At 51.8% G+C, this 17146-nt stretch overlaps 5 protein-coding genes across 5 annotated transcripts; 3 read left to right on the forward strand and 2 right to left on the reverse strand.

Annotated features, from left to right (window-relative positions):
- Window positions 1-18: 18 nt before the first annotated feature.
- On the forward strand, window positions 19-1931 carry K444DRAFT_664429 (uncharacterized protein; the record flags this gene model as incomplete). Its single annotated transcript, XM_024886959.1, has 2 exons — window positions 19-1674; window positions 1855-1931. Exons 1-2 carry the CDS (start codon window positions 225-227, stop codon window positions 1929-1931), a joined length of 1527 nt encoding a protein of 508 aa, XP_024736231.1. The 5' UTR covers window positions 19-224.
- A 3416-nt stretch (window positions 1932-5347) lies between these two features.
- K444DRAFT_530827 (uncharacterized protein) lies at window positions 5348-7139 on the forward strand (the record flags this gene model as incomplete). Its single annotated transcript, XM_024874926.1, has 2 exons — window positions 5348-6278; window positions 6328-7139. 2 exons carry the CDS (start codon window positions 5348-5350, stop codon window positions 7137-7139), a joined length of 1743 nt encoding a protein of 580 aa, XP_024736232.1.
- Window positions 7140-10580: 3441 nt separating this feature from the next.
- K444DRAFT_430515 (glycosyltransferase family 32 protein) lies at window positions 10581-11672 on the reverse strand. Its single transcript, XM_024872759.1, has one exon. It carries the CDS (start codon window positions 11510-11512, stop codon window positions 10616-10618), a length of 897 nt encoding a protein of 298 aa, XP_024736233.1. The 5' UTR covers window positions 11513-11672; the 3' UTR covers window positions 10581-10615.
- An 840-nt stretch (window positions 11673-12512) lies between these two features.
- K444DRAFT_614118 (uncharacterized protein) lies at window positions 12513-14463 on the reverse strand. The gene is made up of 3 exons (XM_024880478.1): window positions 13872-14463; window positions 13389-13812; window positions 12513-13337 (listed from the first exon to the last, which is right to left on the reverse strand). The coding sequence occupies exons 1-3, from the start codon at window positions 14236-14238 to the stop codon at window positions 12659-12661; spliced, it is 1470 nt and encodes a 489-aa protein (XP_024736234.1). The 5' UTR covers window positions 14239-14463; the 3' UTR covers window positions 12513-12658.
- Window positions 14464-14976: 513 nt separating this feature from the next.
- K444DRAFT_563607 (NAD(P)-binding protein) lies at window positions 14977-16132 on the forward strand (the record flags this gene model as incomplete). Its single annotated transcript, XM_024877029.1, has 2 exons — window positions 14977-15884; window positions 15945-16132. The coding sequence occupies 2 exons, from the start codon at window positions 14977-14979 to the stop codon at window positions 16063-16065; spliced, it is 1029 nt and encodes a 342-aa protein (XP_024736235.1). The 3' UTR covers window positions 16066-16132.
- Window positions 16133-17146: the final 1014 nt, after the last annotated feature.

Genomic DNA, 17146 nt, shown 5'->3' on the forward strand with positions numbered 1-17146 from the left:
CTGCGGGGTAGAATGCACCACCTCAGTTGTGCGACCTCTAAGAGAAATAAAGGATGTGATAATTACCCTTCTTGTTAGATGTGAGACGAAAAACGTGAATGTCCCAAATCACCACTTGACAATTCCCAAACTGACACCTGCAAAACACAACCCTACGAAAAATCGTGAATGCCCCAAAGTGCTCTTGTACCGCCCGTGAATAGGAATGCCTTGCCTTGGTTATCATGTCAAGATTAAAATACCACGACAAGATATCTCCCTCCTCTTTACCCCAATCCTCAGCTTTCCCCGCCAACAAACAAGAAAAATGTGCATCTACACAAACCGCCGCTACAACCCCTGCTGGTGCAGTGACTACTACGTTAAGTTCTCTAACCGCTGCGAAAAGTCCCTCCACTCTGCCTCAGGGGGAACCATGTCCCCAGCCTACTGACCCCTTCATCCTTTCTTCTCTGGAAAAGGAGGAATTCGGCTACTGCGACTGGCACCTTAAAGTAAAGGAAGCGGAGTACCTTGCAAAGGGGATTCCGAATCCTGCATACAACCAAGCGGAAGAAGGGGCGCTGCAAAAGACGGACACGGTTGCGAATACCAGATACTCGGATCCAAGTCCAGAGGGCAACGACAAGCAGGGAGATGGACTGGGGATTCGAACATCAAACACAATCCCACAATCACCGCCTCCAGAAACTTCACATCGACGATCCGACCCAAATCTAGACGTTGTACCAAACTCTTTCCACCTCCCAGCAAAGCAGCTTCAACGCTCCAAAACCTCGGCACAGCGCCACTCTCAACCACCAGACCCAAATCAACAACCCGTTGAAGTTCCCAACCCCTGGCACCCGCAGAATCTTCAGCGCTCCAAAACCTCAGCACAAGTTACAACTGGAGCATCTCACCCCGATCCCCAATTACAACACATCCAACGCCCCAAAACCACCGCCCTCCCTCCCTCTCACGCTCAGAATACGGGTCCCACTCCACAATACATACCCATCACAACCCAGCACCTCCTCCCCTCTAAAACAACCGCCCTATCTCCACTTCGAGGAACAAAACCAGTGCAAGTAGCGATCAGGGACAGCAATGGATTCTTCATATCACCAGAGGCATTGCAGCGGAAAGGGGAAGAGGAGCTCCGGAGAAGGAGTACCGACGCACCACTCTCCCCGCCTCCACCGCTCTCAGATCGAGCATTCCACAGCCCATCGAAGTTCGGGAACTCGGATCCGAGTCTGGCATCACCCCACAGAGCTCGACCTGGCTCGGGTTCTGGTTCGGGTTCGGGAGTGGATGGTGATCCCCTGTCGGATACGCATACTGAGGCTAGGGAAGAAGCGCGGACACCGAGGGAGATCAACCAGCGCACGGGCAAGCGCAACCGTGTCTCCTTCGTGTATGGAAAGCCTGATGTTGCATTGACCGGTGGGATGCCACATGAAACAGATCCCGATCTTTACCCTCGACCTCTCCAACCACAGCCAGCCCAAGACCCGCAGCAAACGGGGGGTGGGGAGGGGGGTTGGAGAGTGAGTGGGGTGCTGAGATGGATGGGTGGGATTGGTCAGGGGCAGGACGTCGAGGATGATGAAGAGCTTAGAACGAACTATGTATCCTCGGACGAGGAGGGAGGAGTGAAGATGGTTGATAGGAATCGGTATGGAGGTGGAGGTACGCACCAACTTCAATCACAAGCACGGCCTCGCCAAGATCCAGCCCCCCTAAGGCGGTCTCCAACGACGGTTGAGAGGAGGAAGAGTGAGAGAAGGGCTAGCTAGAGGTAGGTGGTGTGGATGGAACTATGCAGTGGAAATATGGACCAAACCATTTATCAACTGCGTCGTAATTTAGGTTCTTGCCAGGGATGGACTACTGGGTCCTGTGATGAGGGAAGTGGAGCAAAGTACTTTCGAACGACCTTGCGATGAGCTCGAGTAGCATAGCAATTGATCAGAGTCCTGTCAACAATGCAGCACTCGCTGAGCTGATAACTGATTCAGAGCAGAGAAGAAAACTCGTCGCAACCATGTTGAAACAAGCATCGAAGGCATTCTGATAACGATGCGTGAATGAAGAAGTGACCAAACCATCAATTTCAACCTGAGAAGAAGAAACATCCACACAGTAACAATAACACCACCACCAAGGAAGCCACTTGCTTCTCCACCTCCTCAATATAAACCCAACTCATCATCCCGTTCCTTCCCCCTTCTCTAAACCGCGGCAACCCAAACCCAATCAACAATGTGCAAATACATCGTCCTCTCCTACACCTTCTGCAGCTGCAAATACTGGCTCCTCGCCGACCGGTGCTCCAAAGCTCAGGGCAGCGACAGCGGCTGTCCACTCTTCCCCTACCCAACACCAGAGAAACCAAACGAAGCGAAGGAAGGAAGATGCGAGTTCTGCGAGGATGACTATCTAGAGCTGGAGGCGGGGAGTGAGAGCTGGTTTCTGAGATAGGGAGACGGTCACTTGACATCCACGTGATAACATAATATAACATAACGTGACCTTGTCTCCGCTCAACTACCCTAGGAGAGAGAACGTCGAGGCGCCAGATCGAAACCCTGGCGGCTGGCCACCCGAAGTAACCAAATATCAAACATCGCAAAACTCAATCCCTTTCCCTTTCGCAGAAAGAAGAAGAAAAAACCCCCTCTGCCCCCCCCTCCAGAAAGCGTGACACGACATGACATCACCGCCCGCCTTGTCCTCCCCACCTCCCAAAAATAGCCCTCCCCTCCCCCTTCTGCTGTCTCACTCTCACCTACATGCACAGCACCAAACCCTCGCAGAGCCCCCACAAAAACCTCCTTCTCCCTCTCCTCAGCCGGGCGCAAACCCCCTCTCATTCCATCCTCGAACGCGTGGCATATCCTCGGCCTCGCTTCGCTCTCTGCTTTCCCCTGCAACCTCGACTGCAACTGCCCTGCCAAACCTTACTTCGGCATCCTGGCAACTCAAAGATCTTTTCGGCAGCCGATTGCGCATGAAAAGAAAGAGCAGCTGGTGAGGAATCGTGCTGTGCTGACTTTCGTTTACGGTGTCGCGCAAATGAATGGTGAGCGTATCAAAAAAGGTTTAGGGTGAGGAAGGGTCTGACAGATCAGATCAGTGGACCGACTGCACGATGATGGAATTTATTTGAGATTCCAAAGGTTCGCGAATACGACCCGCTCCCGTATTGTCTTGCGCAGTATTTGCCGGCCTATAGCCGCAAGCTTCGCGGCCGACGAGAGGATGCTTCCTTCCTCCTTTCCTCCCTCAACTGACTAAAAAAAGGTGAACACGTGAAGAAGGAAAGTCGATAATTACTGTACTGTAATAATGTATCATCCACCCTAAGGACTTAGAGGAAACAACGGACCTTCGATTGGCTGCTGAGAGTTGAGGCAACACATCAACTCATCAGCACGATCCCCTCCCCCCCTTTATGAAACGAAAAAAGATCCGTTCGATCGCCGAAGAAGTGACAAAATTAGAAACGAAACATATATTCCGTCGCTGGTAAGGCTGATCTCGCCATCTCGCGAGAAAAGGGTCCACCTCATCACGGCATATATGATCGCTTCGGGACTGACTGCCGGATGAGCGCTCAGCTCTGCTGGGATGCCGACGGTTACTACCGTTGAACCTTTGAGTCCAGACTGGGATGGGGATGGCGACACGTTTGCATGATGCGGAGGGAATGAGGCAATTTGAGGCGTCCCAATGAGGCTGGTTATGCTGCCTCTTCCCCCTGCCTCAGTCCCTGACCCTCACGAGTATTGAACCTTAACCCACAGCGTCCCACATACAGTAATGAAACTTCTTCTTGGCACGTTTTACCTGGCGGGGCGTCTGCTCTCGATGTTGTGAGGTGCTTGATGCACGAGTGGTCGTCTGAAGTTGACGGGTTTGCAGCTTGCTGACACGGGTTGTCTGTTCACCGCGAGATTTGGAGACCCGGCTTCATGTTGATTGTCTCCCAGATAATCAATTCTTGTCAAACGTAGGGGTGGCTGATCAGGACCAGTGGTTCTGGAGATTGGGCCCAGATTCCAAATCTCGTGAGTATCAGAGGCAAATCTCCTCCACCTCGGCCCCTTTCTCGAGAAGTCAGGCGAGGGGAGGGCCAGCAACGGAGCAGCTTGCCAGATCGTGTTGTCCCTCTCATGCCATTTAAGAATCTGCTGAATGCACACATCACGTCCGAGGCGTGAGCAGACCCAGGCTGGCGATCTCCGATTTGCATCGAGATTTGCACACTTGAAACGTGAAACGGCGTCCCAGTGATGCTATTTTGGTGAGGTTTCAGTCCACCTTCAGTCCACTTTTCTCGGGCTGGAAGTGGAAGGGAGCTAGAAGCATGAAAGAAGGGATGAAGAACACTCCACATGCCGATGGGGGGCTTGACGGGCGTGTGCTAAGTCAGCAGCGGGGCCTGGCGAGCGGGCCAATCATGGCCACACGGGGAATGGCTTTTCGTCGGGGACTGATTGCTCCGCTTCGTGTGGAGCCAGCTGTGATTGGCACATTCCTCGGACCCGAGCGGGCTTTTGAGTTTTGGCCTGAGCAGGACGTGGGTGGAGCGTCGAGCTGGGAACTTGGCAGAAGGTGGTCTTTGCCACGCGGCGGGTCGGTCAACGGTGGGAAATGGCGGCCTGTGAGTGGCCAGCGGCACTGCGCCTGGCCCCCTTGCGCTGCTGGTGAGGCAGTGCTGAGTGCATGAGCGCGCAACTTCACGGAGGTAAATTTACAGTAGGGGGCCGAGGGGGCGTCTCAAGAAAAACGAGCATTGAGCACCCAGCGAGTAGAGGAAGAGGAAGAGCGCGCACAATAAAGGCCCCGGCCAGTCCGACTTTCCGAGCTCCTCTGGCACAGCACAAGTATCTCTTCCCTCCCGCCGCCTCCCTCTGTACTCTCTCTCTCCATAAACATCACCAGCTACCTACAACAGGACCATACCGTACCGTATCAACCAACCCCGTCAGCAGAAGATCACCCGTTTCGCAGCGCAATCCCTCCAGCCGCAGCAGTCTTCATCTCCCCTCAGCCAAAGGAATACGAAGTGCCGGTGCATCGTGCTGCGCATCTCGAGTCGTCGGAGCTCGCTTCGTTCGGACACTGGACTTGGCGCTTCCGCAGGCCACGCGTCCTCTAGCCGGGCCTGAGCAGTCTTCAGGCACCCAAATCTCGCTCTCTTGACCTCCGCCGTCCCAGTCCGAACACACTTCTAGTCAACACTCTCCAACGCCCCATCCAGAAACAAAACAACTCGAAAGACTCACCGAGCCTTCACTTTCGATACCTTCACGCACGGCGAGCAACAATGTCGACCTCATCGCAATCCTCAACCTCAATGTCGCACTCAAACTCACAGGGCAGCTGCCTCGATCCCCTGGACTCGTTGCTGGACCTGTCGGAGTACGATAAATTATCCTATCAATCACCCTCCATCTCTCCATCGGCGACCAAGAGCCAATTCGTGGGAAGAGCAGTCTCAAACACACCAGCAACCCTCCCATCGAGTACGCAACAAGACCTCAGCGGTCCCAGTCACAACTATGGCATGTACAAACAACAGACCGGCATTCCCCAAGGCGCCGTCGCCAGCACCTTGGCCGTCAACCAGATGAACCAATACGGGTACGCAGACAGCTATCTCGCTGGCATCGGAGGGGTCGACTTCGGCACTGCTCCAGGGCGAAATGGGTCTTTCAATCAGGATATGGACATGGAATTCGATTCGCCATTGGGAGAACCCGCCTTCTTCTATCCCGAACAATCATCACCGGAGTTCGTCAATCCAAGCGCCATTGGTTCAAGCAGTCTTTCACCTTCTGCTGTTCTCTCTAATCAGACCAGCAATGTCGGTCGTCTCTGGCCTGGCATGCATCAACAGCAAGCTGCCCTTGCAAAGGCCCAAGCCCAACAGAAGCAACAGCAACAAATCATCCAGCAACAGCGGAACAATGCTATGAGTGGGCACCAAAGACAACCATCGCAACAGCGCTCAAGAGGATCTCATCCACCTGCTGATCCTATCGTCGAGGAAAAGATCTCTCAACTCTTGAACTCGATGAGACAGAGCAGCGTCGCTACTGAGGATGGTGAGGGCACCCCAAATGCCAACCACCTGTCACATGTTCAACGTATGCGAAAGGAGGAGGAAGATATGGATGAGGATGAGCGCTTGCTTGCTAGCGAAGAAGGAAAGAAACTCAGCAGCAAGGAGCGACGCCAACTCCGAAACAAGGTTTCCGCTCGCGCCTTCCGTTCAAGGAGGAAGGGTAAGAACTATCACCACACATCTCATCAACACATGCTAACTCATCACAGAATATATCTCTCAACTCGAAGGTGAAATCGCCACCAAGGTGAACGAGAACACCGACCTCCGTTCCCAGAACCGGGCTTTACTAGAAGAGAACACCCGTCTCTCAGACCTTACCCGGATGCTCCTCTCCTCGCCCTCCTTCTCCGGCTTCCTCGATACCCTCGCCTCCAACCCGCAAGCCGCTCAAACCGCCCAAGCAGTCCAACAACCTCAACCCCAACAACAGCAAATCGAGCAACCACAGCGCCAAATCCGAAAAGACGTCAACCCGTACGCGGCTCAACAACAGATGCAGCAGCAACAAATCGGAATGGCCATGATCCCAGAACACAACATGGACTTCTCCCTGCTGGACCTGAACGAGAATGGCGCCTTCTCCTACCAACCACAGGTCTTCTCCGTGCTCAGCTTGCCTGAAGCCGTCATCGACACAGAGATCCTGTCCGGCAAAGGCTCCTCATTCACGCCTCTCGCTTCCGATGACGAGAAGGTCGAGCTGCCAAAGGTAGAGCGCATGCCCGTCTCTGAGCCCTCGAAGGTTGAGCTCCCTGCCGTCGTAGACGAGGAGTTCGATGCTGATCCCGCTTTCGCTCTGTTTGTCTCATCGCCTGCTACCTCCACCGTTAAGTCAGAGCCCGAGCTCGATCTCAGCTTCCTTGCCAACCTGTCTCTCAAGCCTTCGAACTTCGAATTCGTCGTTGTACCAGAGGTCGACGAGGCGACTGCTGATGCTGCGATGCGACGTGTGGAGCGGTTATCAGCTGACATGGATGCATGCTTAGAGAGACTCTCTCGCCTCTCATGTCATCTATAATCTCCCCTCAGCTTCGGCTCGGTTGCATTGTCGTTCTTGCTGCGATTTAGCGTGGGCTCAGGTGGTTGACATGGCGTTTCTGCTTTGCTTCACAATCTACTTGTGTCTCGTCTCTTTTGTTATCACGGGGTTTGTATCATGGAATGGGAAGGAAGTTGGGGTGCAATGATTTTATGAATGAAGGTTAGGAAGTGGAGGAAATATCAATGGATTGAAATCATGGAATGGAATGGAAGGGTTTTATTCGTCGCTTATTATATTATAGAATCGCTTCACCCACAAACAAAGAATGAAAAAACATTATAAAACAGCACTCTATCTTCTGCATCTCATCGTGACATTGTCGTTCATCATCTTCCTTCCGCTTGCGGCACTTGTGCTTCCCTCACACCCACTTGATTTCGATCGTGATCTCGCCCTCGCCCCACTTGTGTGGAATGGAATGGAGTAGCGTGGAGCGATGGCCGGGTTGAAACTCTCAGCATACAAAACACGAGACATCCATCGACCGATCCCCATACCCTCACTCCAAGCAACAGACCGACTCCAAACCGGCTCCACTCCCCTTCGACCCACGCACTACAGCCAGCGCCCCAAAAATACAAATATCCACAGTTCCATGTCCCATCGCATCGGGAACCACGTCGCTGCTATCTGTGAGACTGTATACTATATATACCAGCATTCAGACGACGACGCCTTGCTGGGAAGAAAGGCCGCAGCTCAGAAGGCGGCCAGGACATCGAGCCGTGCTCAATACCTCTGTCCGCCCTCTCGCAACACCGTCTTGCATGAGCTAAACTGAGATGCACTGTCCCCAGTGCCTCAATCACACGCCCACCAGCAGACGACATGCAACAAAGCCGTCTGTCCCTCCGCAGCACCTCGGTCCAGCTACTCGCCACCATCTCTCCCATGAAGCCATCACGTGCCATGGAACAGTAAAGCAAAGACCGCCCTGAGACCACGTCGGTCTACGTATAATAATATACATAACACTTAGCTCTACAGTATTATTTAGCCGGCTTTCTTCCTGCTATCAGGTGGCGGTATATCGGGACGTGGGCCGAAGCCGCTGCGACCCGAACCCGAACCCGAACCCGAGTCGCGCTATCTCTCATCACCGGAGTTCAGCGGGACACCAAAAGGGAATCGAGCGCGAGCCGAGCGCGAAAGCGGTAAAATGTGCAACACACTTAACGTGTGCGGATATTATCTGAGATCTAGAGGACTTTCGAGGAAAGGGGAAGGGGCGGGGAGATGGGTAGCTAAATGGGAATGTTGATGGTGATGAGACGAAACGAAACGAAACGAAACGAAACGAAACGAAACGAAACGAAACGAAACGAAACGAAACGAAACGAAACGAAACGGGGAAACTAGAGGGACTAGGGATAGAGTATGTGATGTGGAATGTAGGGATTGAGGAGGGGGTAAGATTGTTGGATTGCGTTGTGCGAGAGAGCTCGGTTGGACCGCGAGGGAGCTACAAGGGCACCGTGAGAGAATTGTAAGGGGACAAGATGTAATCTGTAGTAATCCCTTTTAGTGTGGAGAACGGCGTGACTAGAAGGCGAAGAGACGGTGAGTAGAAACGCGATATGGGACGAAATTCGAATACGAGGTAACGTAGGAAGAAGAGATGGTGGTGGTGGTGGTGGTGGTGGTTATTTACGTCCGAGAGACCCCCCGAAGGGTATGAGGACGTGCTAAGCTAAGGATCTCGTTGAGAATACAAAAGTCCTATTTACAAAGGAGCCAAAAACCACAAGGAGCGAAAGGAAGGACTCCTTCCCAAATAGCCCCGGGTCGCTTATCCCGCGGTGTTACAGTGCCCTTGCCTTAGAGAGCATCTCATGCCGAAGCGTGTGACCGCCTAGTTACTCTCATTGCATAACTAGTAGGGCCTTTTGACTGCTCGCTTCCCCGACAGTTAGGATGGCAACCAGAATGTGTGTGCTATCCGTAGAGAGTTATCTTAAGCGAGGAAGAGATGGTGGAAAGACAGGGAGTGTAATTGCGATAGAAATCCGAAGCCGCAGGTTAGACCAAATCAGTGCAGTTTCGCAACTGTAGTGCGGTGATATTCAAAGGAAAGTAAGGAGGAGCGTGACCACGGAGATCCTGGAAAGAGGTCACACGAATATCGGGATGATATAGAGAATAAAGGAGAAAACATAGACAAGAAGGTAGGCGCGATACGCAACAGAGTAAGGAATATACGGCGTGATTAGTGTATGTATAGATGTGGTTGACGGTGCTATGAGGTTGTTGTGGCAGAAGCGAGAGGGGAGCGAAAGGGGAGCGAAAGGGGAGCGAAAGGGGAGCGAAAAGGGGATGATCTGATCGAGAAATAATTATTTGCAAAGCTTCAACAAATTACCAAAGCGAAGCAGGAACGAGTTTGTAAACAAACATGCGATATGCAACAAAACCCCAAGTCGTCATCCGACAAGTGAATATATTGCAAAGTTGTCGAATGTCGTCCTTCACTTCGAAAAGGGGAATGGAAGCGAAGCGACTCAGGGGGCCACACGTGACAAGAGTACTCAAAGTAAGGTCGATAAGGTCGACTGTCAAAGGAGTGCGACTTCTGCAATAGACAAGATAAGATGGCTTCGGTCCGTATTCCTGCTATACACAACAAAAATCCCAAGAAAAATCGAAAACATTAGGTGCGGTGCGTCCACCTTCCTCGCCTCCTCCGATCCCACAAAAACAACCATCACTTCCTCCCTCCACCTCCACCTCCACAATCCAACCTCACCACATCGAGCCCCTTACATCGGCACTCCACCGCGACGTGCAACAAAACCCTCATTCGCGATGGCCCTCCACCCCCGAAAAAAGAGACTTCTTCAACGCTGCTTTGCTTAGGTCTCGATTACTACGTCGGCCCCACCTCTAAGCCCAGCGCTCCACCTCTCCACACGGAAACCCACATCCGTCCCGTACGGGCCCAGCTTCCCCGAGCGATGTGCAATAAATAAAAAAGCCCATCAACCAAAACCCCAGTATTGGTTCCAGACCCTGCTTTCCTCTTCCTATCTCTGGGGGTTCCCGAGAAAAAGAAAGGGAGGGATGGGGTTCTTGGCACGTAGCGGCGGCGTGTCTCGGATGGGGGTCTCGCTTGGCGGGAGGGAAAAACACAGATGATGATGAAGAGTGATGGATGGATTAGAGAGGGTTTGGGAGAGGTTGGGGAATCAGAGGGTTTGTGGAGGATTGAGCACTAGGCTATGTTATGAAGAGGTTCTGGGATTCAAGCTTGGATGGTATTCGCACTTGCGGTAAGAGGAAAGTCGGCAATTTGGCTTTTCGTGCGAGAGAAGGAATGGCAGAAAGGAGAAGAGTACACATGCAAGTTCAGTATAGAATGCAGGGTGGGTATCACGGTCGAAATTAGTCTACTGTCTACAATACATACATCTTCATCCTTCAAATACAAGCAAGAAAGTCCATTCGTTAATCATTAATCAGCCCCAAGGCAAGATCTTGCTGATCCAACTCTTCTCGTGCTTCCACATTCCCGAGAAATAATGTTTGACCAGGATATCCGGATTTTTGTGATCCTCTCCCTGGATCACTGCAAATGCTCGTTTCGGAAGCACAAGCACGTCCTTTATCCTCACTGCGGTTTTCAGGTCCCGGAGTTTCTCGAGTTGTGAGTCGGTGCAGTCGAGATATGCGAGCACGGCGTCCGTCCAGACGCTGGGTCCCGTCCAGTTCATGACGTCTGCATCTCCGTTCTTGTCCGCTTGCTGCTTCTTCAGGAACTCAGGTGTTCGCTCTGTGATCCGGGTCAGAGCGTCAAGGAGCACGGGGTGTGAGGGCGCAGAAACTATCGTCCATTGGACGAATTGTGGAGAGCGGGGGAGACCTTTGGTGGTGGCGTCTCCTTCGAGCCCCACGATGAGGGAAGGGGGGCCTTTATTCCCTTCTCTTGATGGACCCATGACTTTCCATGGTAACGCCTTCATCATGTGTACATCCAGGTCATTATACACCCCTCCCCGTCCAAACATGACCATGTATCGACAAAAATCCGCCTTCAGCACTCCAGAGGGAAACAGCTGGAAGGCCTTAGAGTAACTGGCATTGAGCTCCTGTGCCAGCTCCGAACAAGCATCCTCAGTCCAGTACTCTACTTTCCAACCTGACTGCTGCCATGATATGCTGTGGCTATTCGGCTTGAATTTGGGCATCGCGATCATAACATGGTGTATCGCCTTCGGTATCTCAATCTCGAGGGGAGGTAACGATTCGGTTTCTTGGTCTGACTTGGGCGCAGGGTCTCGGCGGATATAAACGATTATTAGGAAGAGGGCGTATATTGGAACCACGATCCGAAGGAAAGCGAGAGGCCGTATCATAATGTGTTTTGGGAGCAGCGAAGTCTGCTGGATGACATTGGTAGACGATGGATGCCAACCAATTCGTAGAAGGGCGGTTTGCCAATGCGTACCCAGAATACCTCAGAACTCGAGCCTCCTAACCCAGGTGTGTTTGTACTACTCTTCTCCCCAAAGCAATTGGACCGAAGCCAGCAGACTTGGACGACGACCCGTCTGCGCAGAGCTGCCCAACACAAGCTGCAGATGTCCGCTCCAATCTTGACGCGTCTGGTTGGCAGACTTTATGAAATCTAAATCGTAATGTCGGCTGGCACTGGCAACCGGGATGACTAGAATCGTTATTGTATCTTCGAATGGCTAGGAGGGAGCTCCCTTATTCGAGGATCTGAAGGAGCACAACAAGAGCTGCTGTCTCTGCATCGGCGATTGCTGTCGTTGAAGGTAGGTCGAGGCGGCAGAAGTGAACGTGAAAGATTGCGGGCTGGTGCTGTGCTCCAACGAGCTCTGCTATGACGCTGTACCACTTGCGCCGGCGAGCATTGAATCGTCCCAAGACACTGGGAGATCAAAAGGGTTGTGCCGTCGATCGGAAAGAGTGAGCAGGCGTCAGTTGAGAGAACTCTCCACCGGACGAGAATGAGCTTGAAGTCGGATGTCGGCTGCCATGCCTCGCGTGTCATCAGCCTTCCCTGATTGGCGCATTGGCGCTTTAGAGTTTCGGGGTCCAAGGAACGGAAAGCCGTACGGAAAGCCGCAGGATGTGCCAACGCGTTTCCCGCTTCCCGCTGCGGAAAGCGAGAAGTGGAAAGCGAACTTCGAGAGTTAAGGGTCGCGCGAGAAGGCTATAATTATAGGCTTCAGATAACTAAATTATAGGGCCACCGCTAAATTAGAGGATAGGGACTAAAAATTTAGTGCTTAACTTTTTCGTGGCTGGTGGTGGGGTGTGGCACAGATTTTTGGGAGTAGTGAACGATGCAACATTTCATTTGCATCCATATCTTACAGTATCATCGTTGATGGCATTTTGTTATTTCTCGCTATCCCCTTGATACAGCAGGAATATTGACCATTACTATCTCACTATGTAACTCCTAGGTCAATTAGACTCCCCAGACACCAGTAAACGCCCGTCGCAAACCGATCATGCGGAGGACTGCCCAGTCAAGCAATTGTAGACTCAAATACCATCTTCCCAGGCTTGTCATAAACCAACCCAATCCACATAAAACGCTTCGCCAATTCCTGCATCTTGTTCCAATCGTCAATCACACACAAGCTAATATTGACGCGCAACAAAGGTTTCAACCACCCATCATCACTTTCATCAAACACCGACACAGACCCAACCATCAGGAGCCAGACCATAAGCTCCGAGGTAACGCGTTCAGACGCGATCCCCACAAGGCAACTTCTGAACATTGAAGTGAAGTGAGGATAAGACATCCCCAAATGCTTCCACTGCAGAAAAACACTGCACAAGAAGGCAACCAGACCAAGGCGAATTGCCTCGTCTTTAGACCCAGTCTCGAAATGCATATAGAGGAGGCGGTACACGACCGAGGCCATGGTGTCCAGGAAGGTTTCCGTGGAGATGCGCAGTTCAGAATCGACGGCGAAGTTGATCACGGAGCAGAAGTCGGAAATGATTGTCCAGGCTTGAGCGAGCTCGTGATCAATGTCCTCAACAAACGTCGCTGAATCATGCTTGGAGTCTGTTTTTCTAGGCTTCGTCAATTCAACGAGTGATACCAAGTCCGGGTATGAAAGGAAAGGGTCTCGGGATGGGTTGTTGAAGAAAATGGGTTTTGAGCCGCCGTGAAGTGCAATACCAATGTCGCACCTGTTGCAGTTAGGACCTTTTCAGAAACCTATCACGCGTGCTGAGTCGTACCTAAGTATTTCGACCAGAAGCTTTGCGTTCTTTCTAAAGGAAGTCACACCTCCTCTCAAGCATACAATTTTGTAGAGACCTTCCATGTGATACCTGGCAGACTTGAAATCGCCGGTTAAATGTGCATGGCCGACGAGACCCATGATAGCAGCCACCGTAGAATCAGAAAGTTTTGCCTGTTCATCATCATTCGCAATCCTCTCGCGAAGAAGCCTAAGTGTCGTGAGAAAGTGCGGCATCGACCGTCGGCTTATATAGGCGGATCCCCCGGACTGCAGTGCGTCGAAATAGAATTGTGCGCCGAAAATCATGGCGTGAAGGTAAGCAGGATCAACTGCTAGAGGTGCTATCCAATTCTCTGCTCTTCTGTCGAAAAACATGCACCTCTCTAGAGGAAACAGCATCTGTTTGGCAATGGAGGACACTGTATTAACGCTAGATGAGCCGTCTTCACAGGAACAGAAATCGCCGGGGTCAACTCACACTGCAGAACGACTTCGATTGTCCCAGGTTCTAGAGCATCAGCAAAACTGATTGTGGACATACCCGACCCAAGTTTGCGGGGAATGGTGAGCGGGAGGACAGGTTTGGGGTGGGTGGCCGTGATGGAGGAGGTCGCGGAGCCAGTAAGGCCCTCATCGGGGTCTGAGGCCGGTGGGGGAGCTGGGTCGGAGCTTGAAGATGACAGCGTTTCCACCATCTTAGTCTTTCGTTTCCGAGGGGGGAGTTTCTTCCCTTGATTCTTCCCGAGCATGACATGGCTTCGAATAAGCTTGCGCAACTCTGGATTAGGTTTCTCCAGTCCATCCGACATCAAAAAATGCAACCCAATTAATCCACGAGAGCTCATATCTAAGACTACGACCGGCGGAAATAGAGGATCGATCCTATCACACTCCGGGACTTGTTCACTTGAGGGCTCGGTGGCAACAGTTATGCAACAAGTCCAAAATCGGCGTACAATGTCAAGAGGGAGTCAGGCTACCAATGTCCACGCGTCGTATGAGTGCCGATATCTTGTCCCAGCGGAAGGAATAAAGTAATGGATAGATAGAGATAGAAAGAGAGAAGAGCGGTGGAAACGCAGTAGACAACAAAAAAAGACGGGAGGAATTGTGGAGAGGTTATATCGAGATTGTATGCCGTTTTGGGTCTAGCCTCACTCAAGTGCATTCAATTGGCTTCAATTGGCCGGGATGTCGGAAACATGACTTCCCCAAACTCCGCCCCCTGCTTACCGAATCCGATTGCGAGTCAAGATCTCAAGAGCCAGCTTGAGATATTTCCGAGAGCGTGTGATAAACTCCTGGAACGGAATTTGCCCTGAAGGCATAGAGTCTAAACCGTGAACGCTATGCTTGAAACAGCATGCAATCTCACGTCGACTGTGAACTCACGGGATGGCGTAGCGCAATGGCTCTCGGATGAGCTGCCTCCATAGATGTCAGTTGAGTTGTGCCTTGAACCCGCGGTATATATAGCAGAGGTATCATGGTCTCCTTCCTTGAATTGTACACTGGAAATTAGCTTTTCAACCAGATTCCTGCCACAAAGCAGAGATCGTAGCACAAAATTCAAGATCCTCACCATGGTTGGCTCAAAAGACCTGCAACCTTCAACAGTCTCTTTCGGAAAAGTCTTCTTCAACAACCAATTTCGGGAAAAGCCACGATGGCCTGCGCCAAACACAAGTCTCTCGGGTAAGACGGCCATCATCACTGGAGGCAACACTGGGCTTGGCTATGAGGCCGCACTTCAGCTCCTCGGGCTCAAATTATCGAAACTGATCCTTGCAGTACGTTCTCTCGAAAGAGGGGGAGTCGCTGCCGCCACTTTCCGCAAGTTGTACCCCAAAGCCACGATCGAGGTCTGGCAATTGAACATGAGTTCGTATCCATCGATACAGGCCTTTGCCAGCCGCGTCGAGACTCAGCTTTCGCGCATCGACATTGTTCTTCTCAACGCCGGGGGGGCGAGGCTCCAGTTCACTCCGAACGAAAGCACGGGTCACGAGGAGACGGTGCAGGTCAACTACCTCTCGACAGTACTGCTTGCCATGCTTTTCCTCCCGATCTTCGGGGCAAAGGGGAAAACGGGCAGCGAGCCAGCACGCTTGACGATCGTCAGCGCTGCGGTGACTCTGGCTGCCAAGTTTCCCAATAAGGAAGCAAATCCTCTGCTGCCGTCTTTTGACGACCCTAAGAACTTTGACCGACAAGAGACCTACAACTCGTCCAAGTTGCTTGCACACATGTGGCTCTGGAAGCTTGTGGAGTTCGTCTCTGCTGACGATGTTATCGTCAACCTCGCGGATCCCGCCTGGTGCAGAGGCACGGAGCTTACTCGAGATGTTAAGGGCCCAATGAAGGCGGGGGTAAAACTTTTTGGAACGCTCGGTAGAACACCGAAGGCGGGCGCCTCGTGCTTTGTCGACGCTATAGTGAATCATGGAAAAGAGTCACATGGTTGCTTCCTCATGAGTTGGCAGATCCATCCGTACGTCGCTTATCCCCTCCGTTTCTCATTTGTTTTCATCCATCGCTAAAGCCCCCACAGATTCGCTGCCTTCTTGTATACGCTTGAGGGCAAAGTGGTGACCGAGCGGGTCTGGGAGGAGACGCTGGCTGAGCTTGATTTCGCGGGTGTTCGTACTATTCTGGAATCGATGAGAGCATGATGGAGACTCGATTTGGGGAGGTATTCTTTTCAATGTATTCAAGAGGATGTTTCCGCTGCGGTTTGAGGACCTGATGCAAAGTCGGATTGATCAACAGTGATGTTCATTGGGCCAAGGACGTTAGCTTCAGATAGATACCTTGAACGCAGACTGTATGGTGCTTTGCCTAGAATCTAAGGTCAATTTCGAATGGCCGCCGCCTTCTCATGCCTGCAAAGCGTTACAGCAGACTGGAAGGGATAAGGACTTCTGTTGACGAGGTAGGTCTGAAAAAGCTCCAATTCGGACATTGAGGATTAAGTAGTTCTAAGCGAGGCTTGGCGTTACTTGCCCCCTGTCAACTTTCGAGCCACGCGTTAACGGCTTTCCCTCAACTGCTGTTCGTTGTGGATGGTTAGTGACCCGTGGGGGGATCCCTGGGACGGGTGGGAATATGTTTTTGGGCACCCCTTCTTTTCAAGGTGATGTATTTGTGGAATCTTGATCGAGGACCGCATCGTGAGGGGTGAGCTGTGCATGTGAAAGAGGTGGTGGATGGGATGAACTGGAAAAGCTTCCATGTGAGAGTGGGTTGGATAGCATTTGGCTCGTGGTAGTTTCATCGTTCGTTCGGTCTTGTGTGTTCGGTTCTGCTCCTTCCTGTCGTTGCTGCATTGTCATCGTTCTAAGCGTCCGTTTTGGGTCTAGCGCCTACCTTCCCTAAAACATCTCCTTTCGAGCTTTATTTCTGCTGTTGCACTTGAAACTTTAAATCCATTCCATGAAAGAATCTTGAATGTACTTACGATCTATTTTAGCGCCTCGCTGTATTCAGTTTGAACCATCAAAGTTGAGGCTCCAAGTGTTCAGCCTTCACTTGCGAGTTTGACGTCGGGTTGTTCTGCCTCATGAAGCTTCATGCCCAGTTCAAGTACAGCCGGCACCTGTTGCAGCACCACTTGCGGCTCCAGGCGAAGGAGTATCTGGAGGTAAATAAACTGGCGCTGACTCTGCCGGAAGTCGTGGCTGTTTAGGGAGATTGTGCAAATGCTAGGTGGACCAATGTTGGATATCTTGAATCCACTTCATTGCTTAGTTACAA

Source organism: Hyaloscypha bicolor (assembly GCF_002865645.1).
Source record: "Hyaloscypha bicolor E unplaced genomic scaffold K444scaffold_87, whole genome shotgun sequence".
In the NCBI taxonomy this organism is placed as follows: Eukaryota; Fungi; Ascomycota; class Leotiomycetes; order Helotiales; family Hyaloscyphaceae; genus Hyaloscypha; species Hyaloscypha bicolor.

Bases quoted from the DNA above. Each gene is read 5' to 3' on its own strand.
- K444DRAFT_430515 (XM_024872759.1), bottom strand. From the start codon at position 11,512: ATGATACGGCCTCTCGCTTTCCTTCGGATCGTGGTTCCAATATACGCC.
- K444DRAFT_614118 (XM_024880478.1), bottom strand. From the start codon at position 14,238: ATGAGCTCTCGTGGATTAATTGGGTTGCATTTTTTGATGTCGGATGGA. The intron at 13,813-13,871 runs GTGAGTTGACCC...GCGTTAATACAG, and splicing joins AATCGAAGTCGTTCTGCAGT to TGTCCTCCATTGCCAAACAG. The intron at 13,338-13,388 runs GTACGACTCAGC...TAACTGCAACAG, and splicing joins CTTCTGGTCGAAATACTTAG to GTGCGACATTGGTATTGCAC.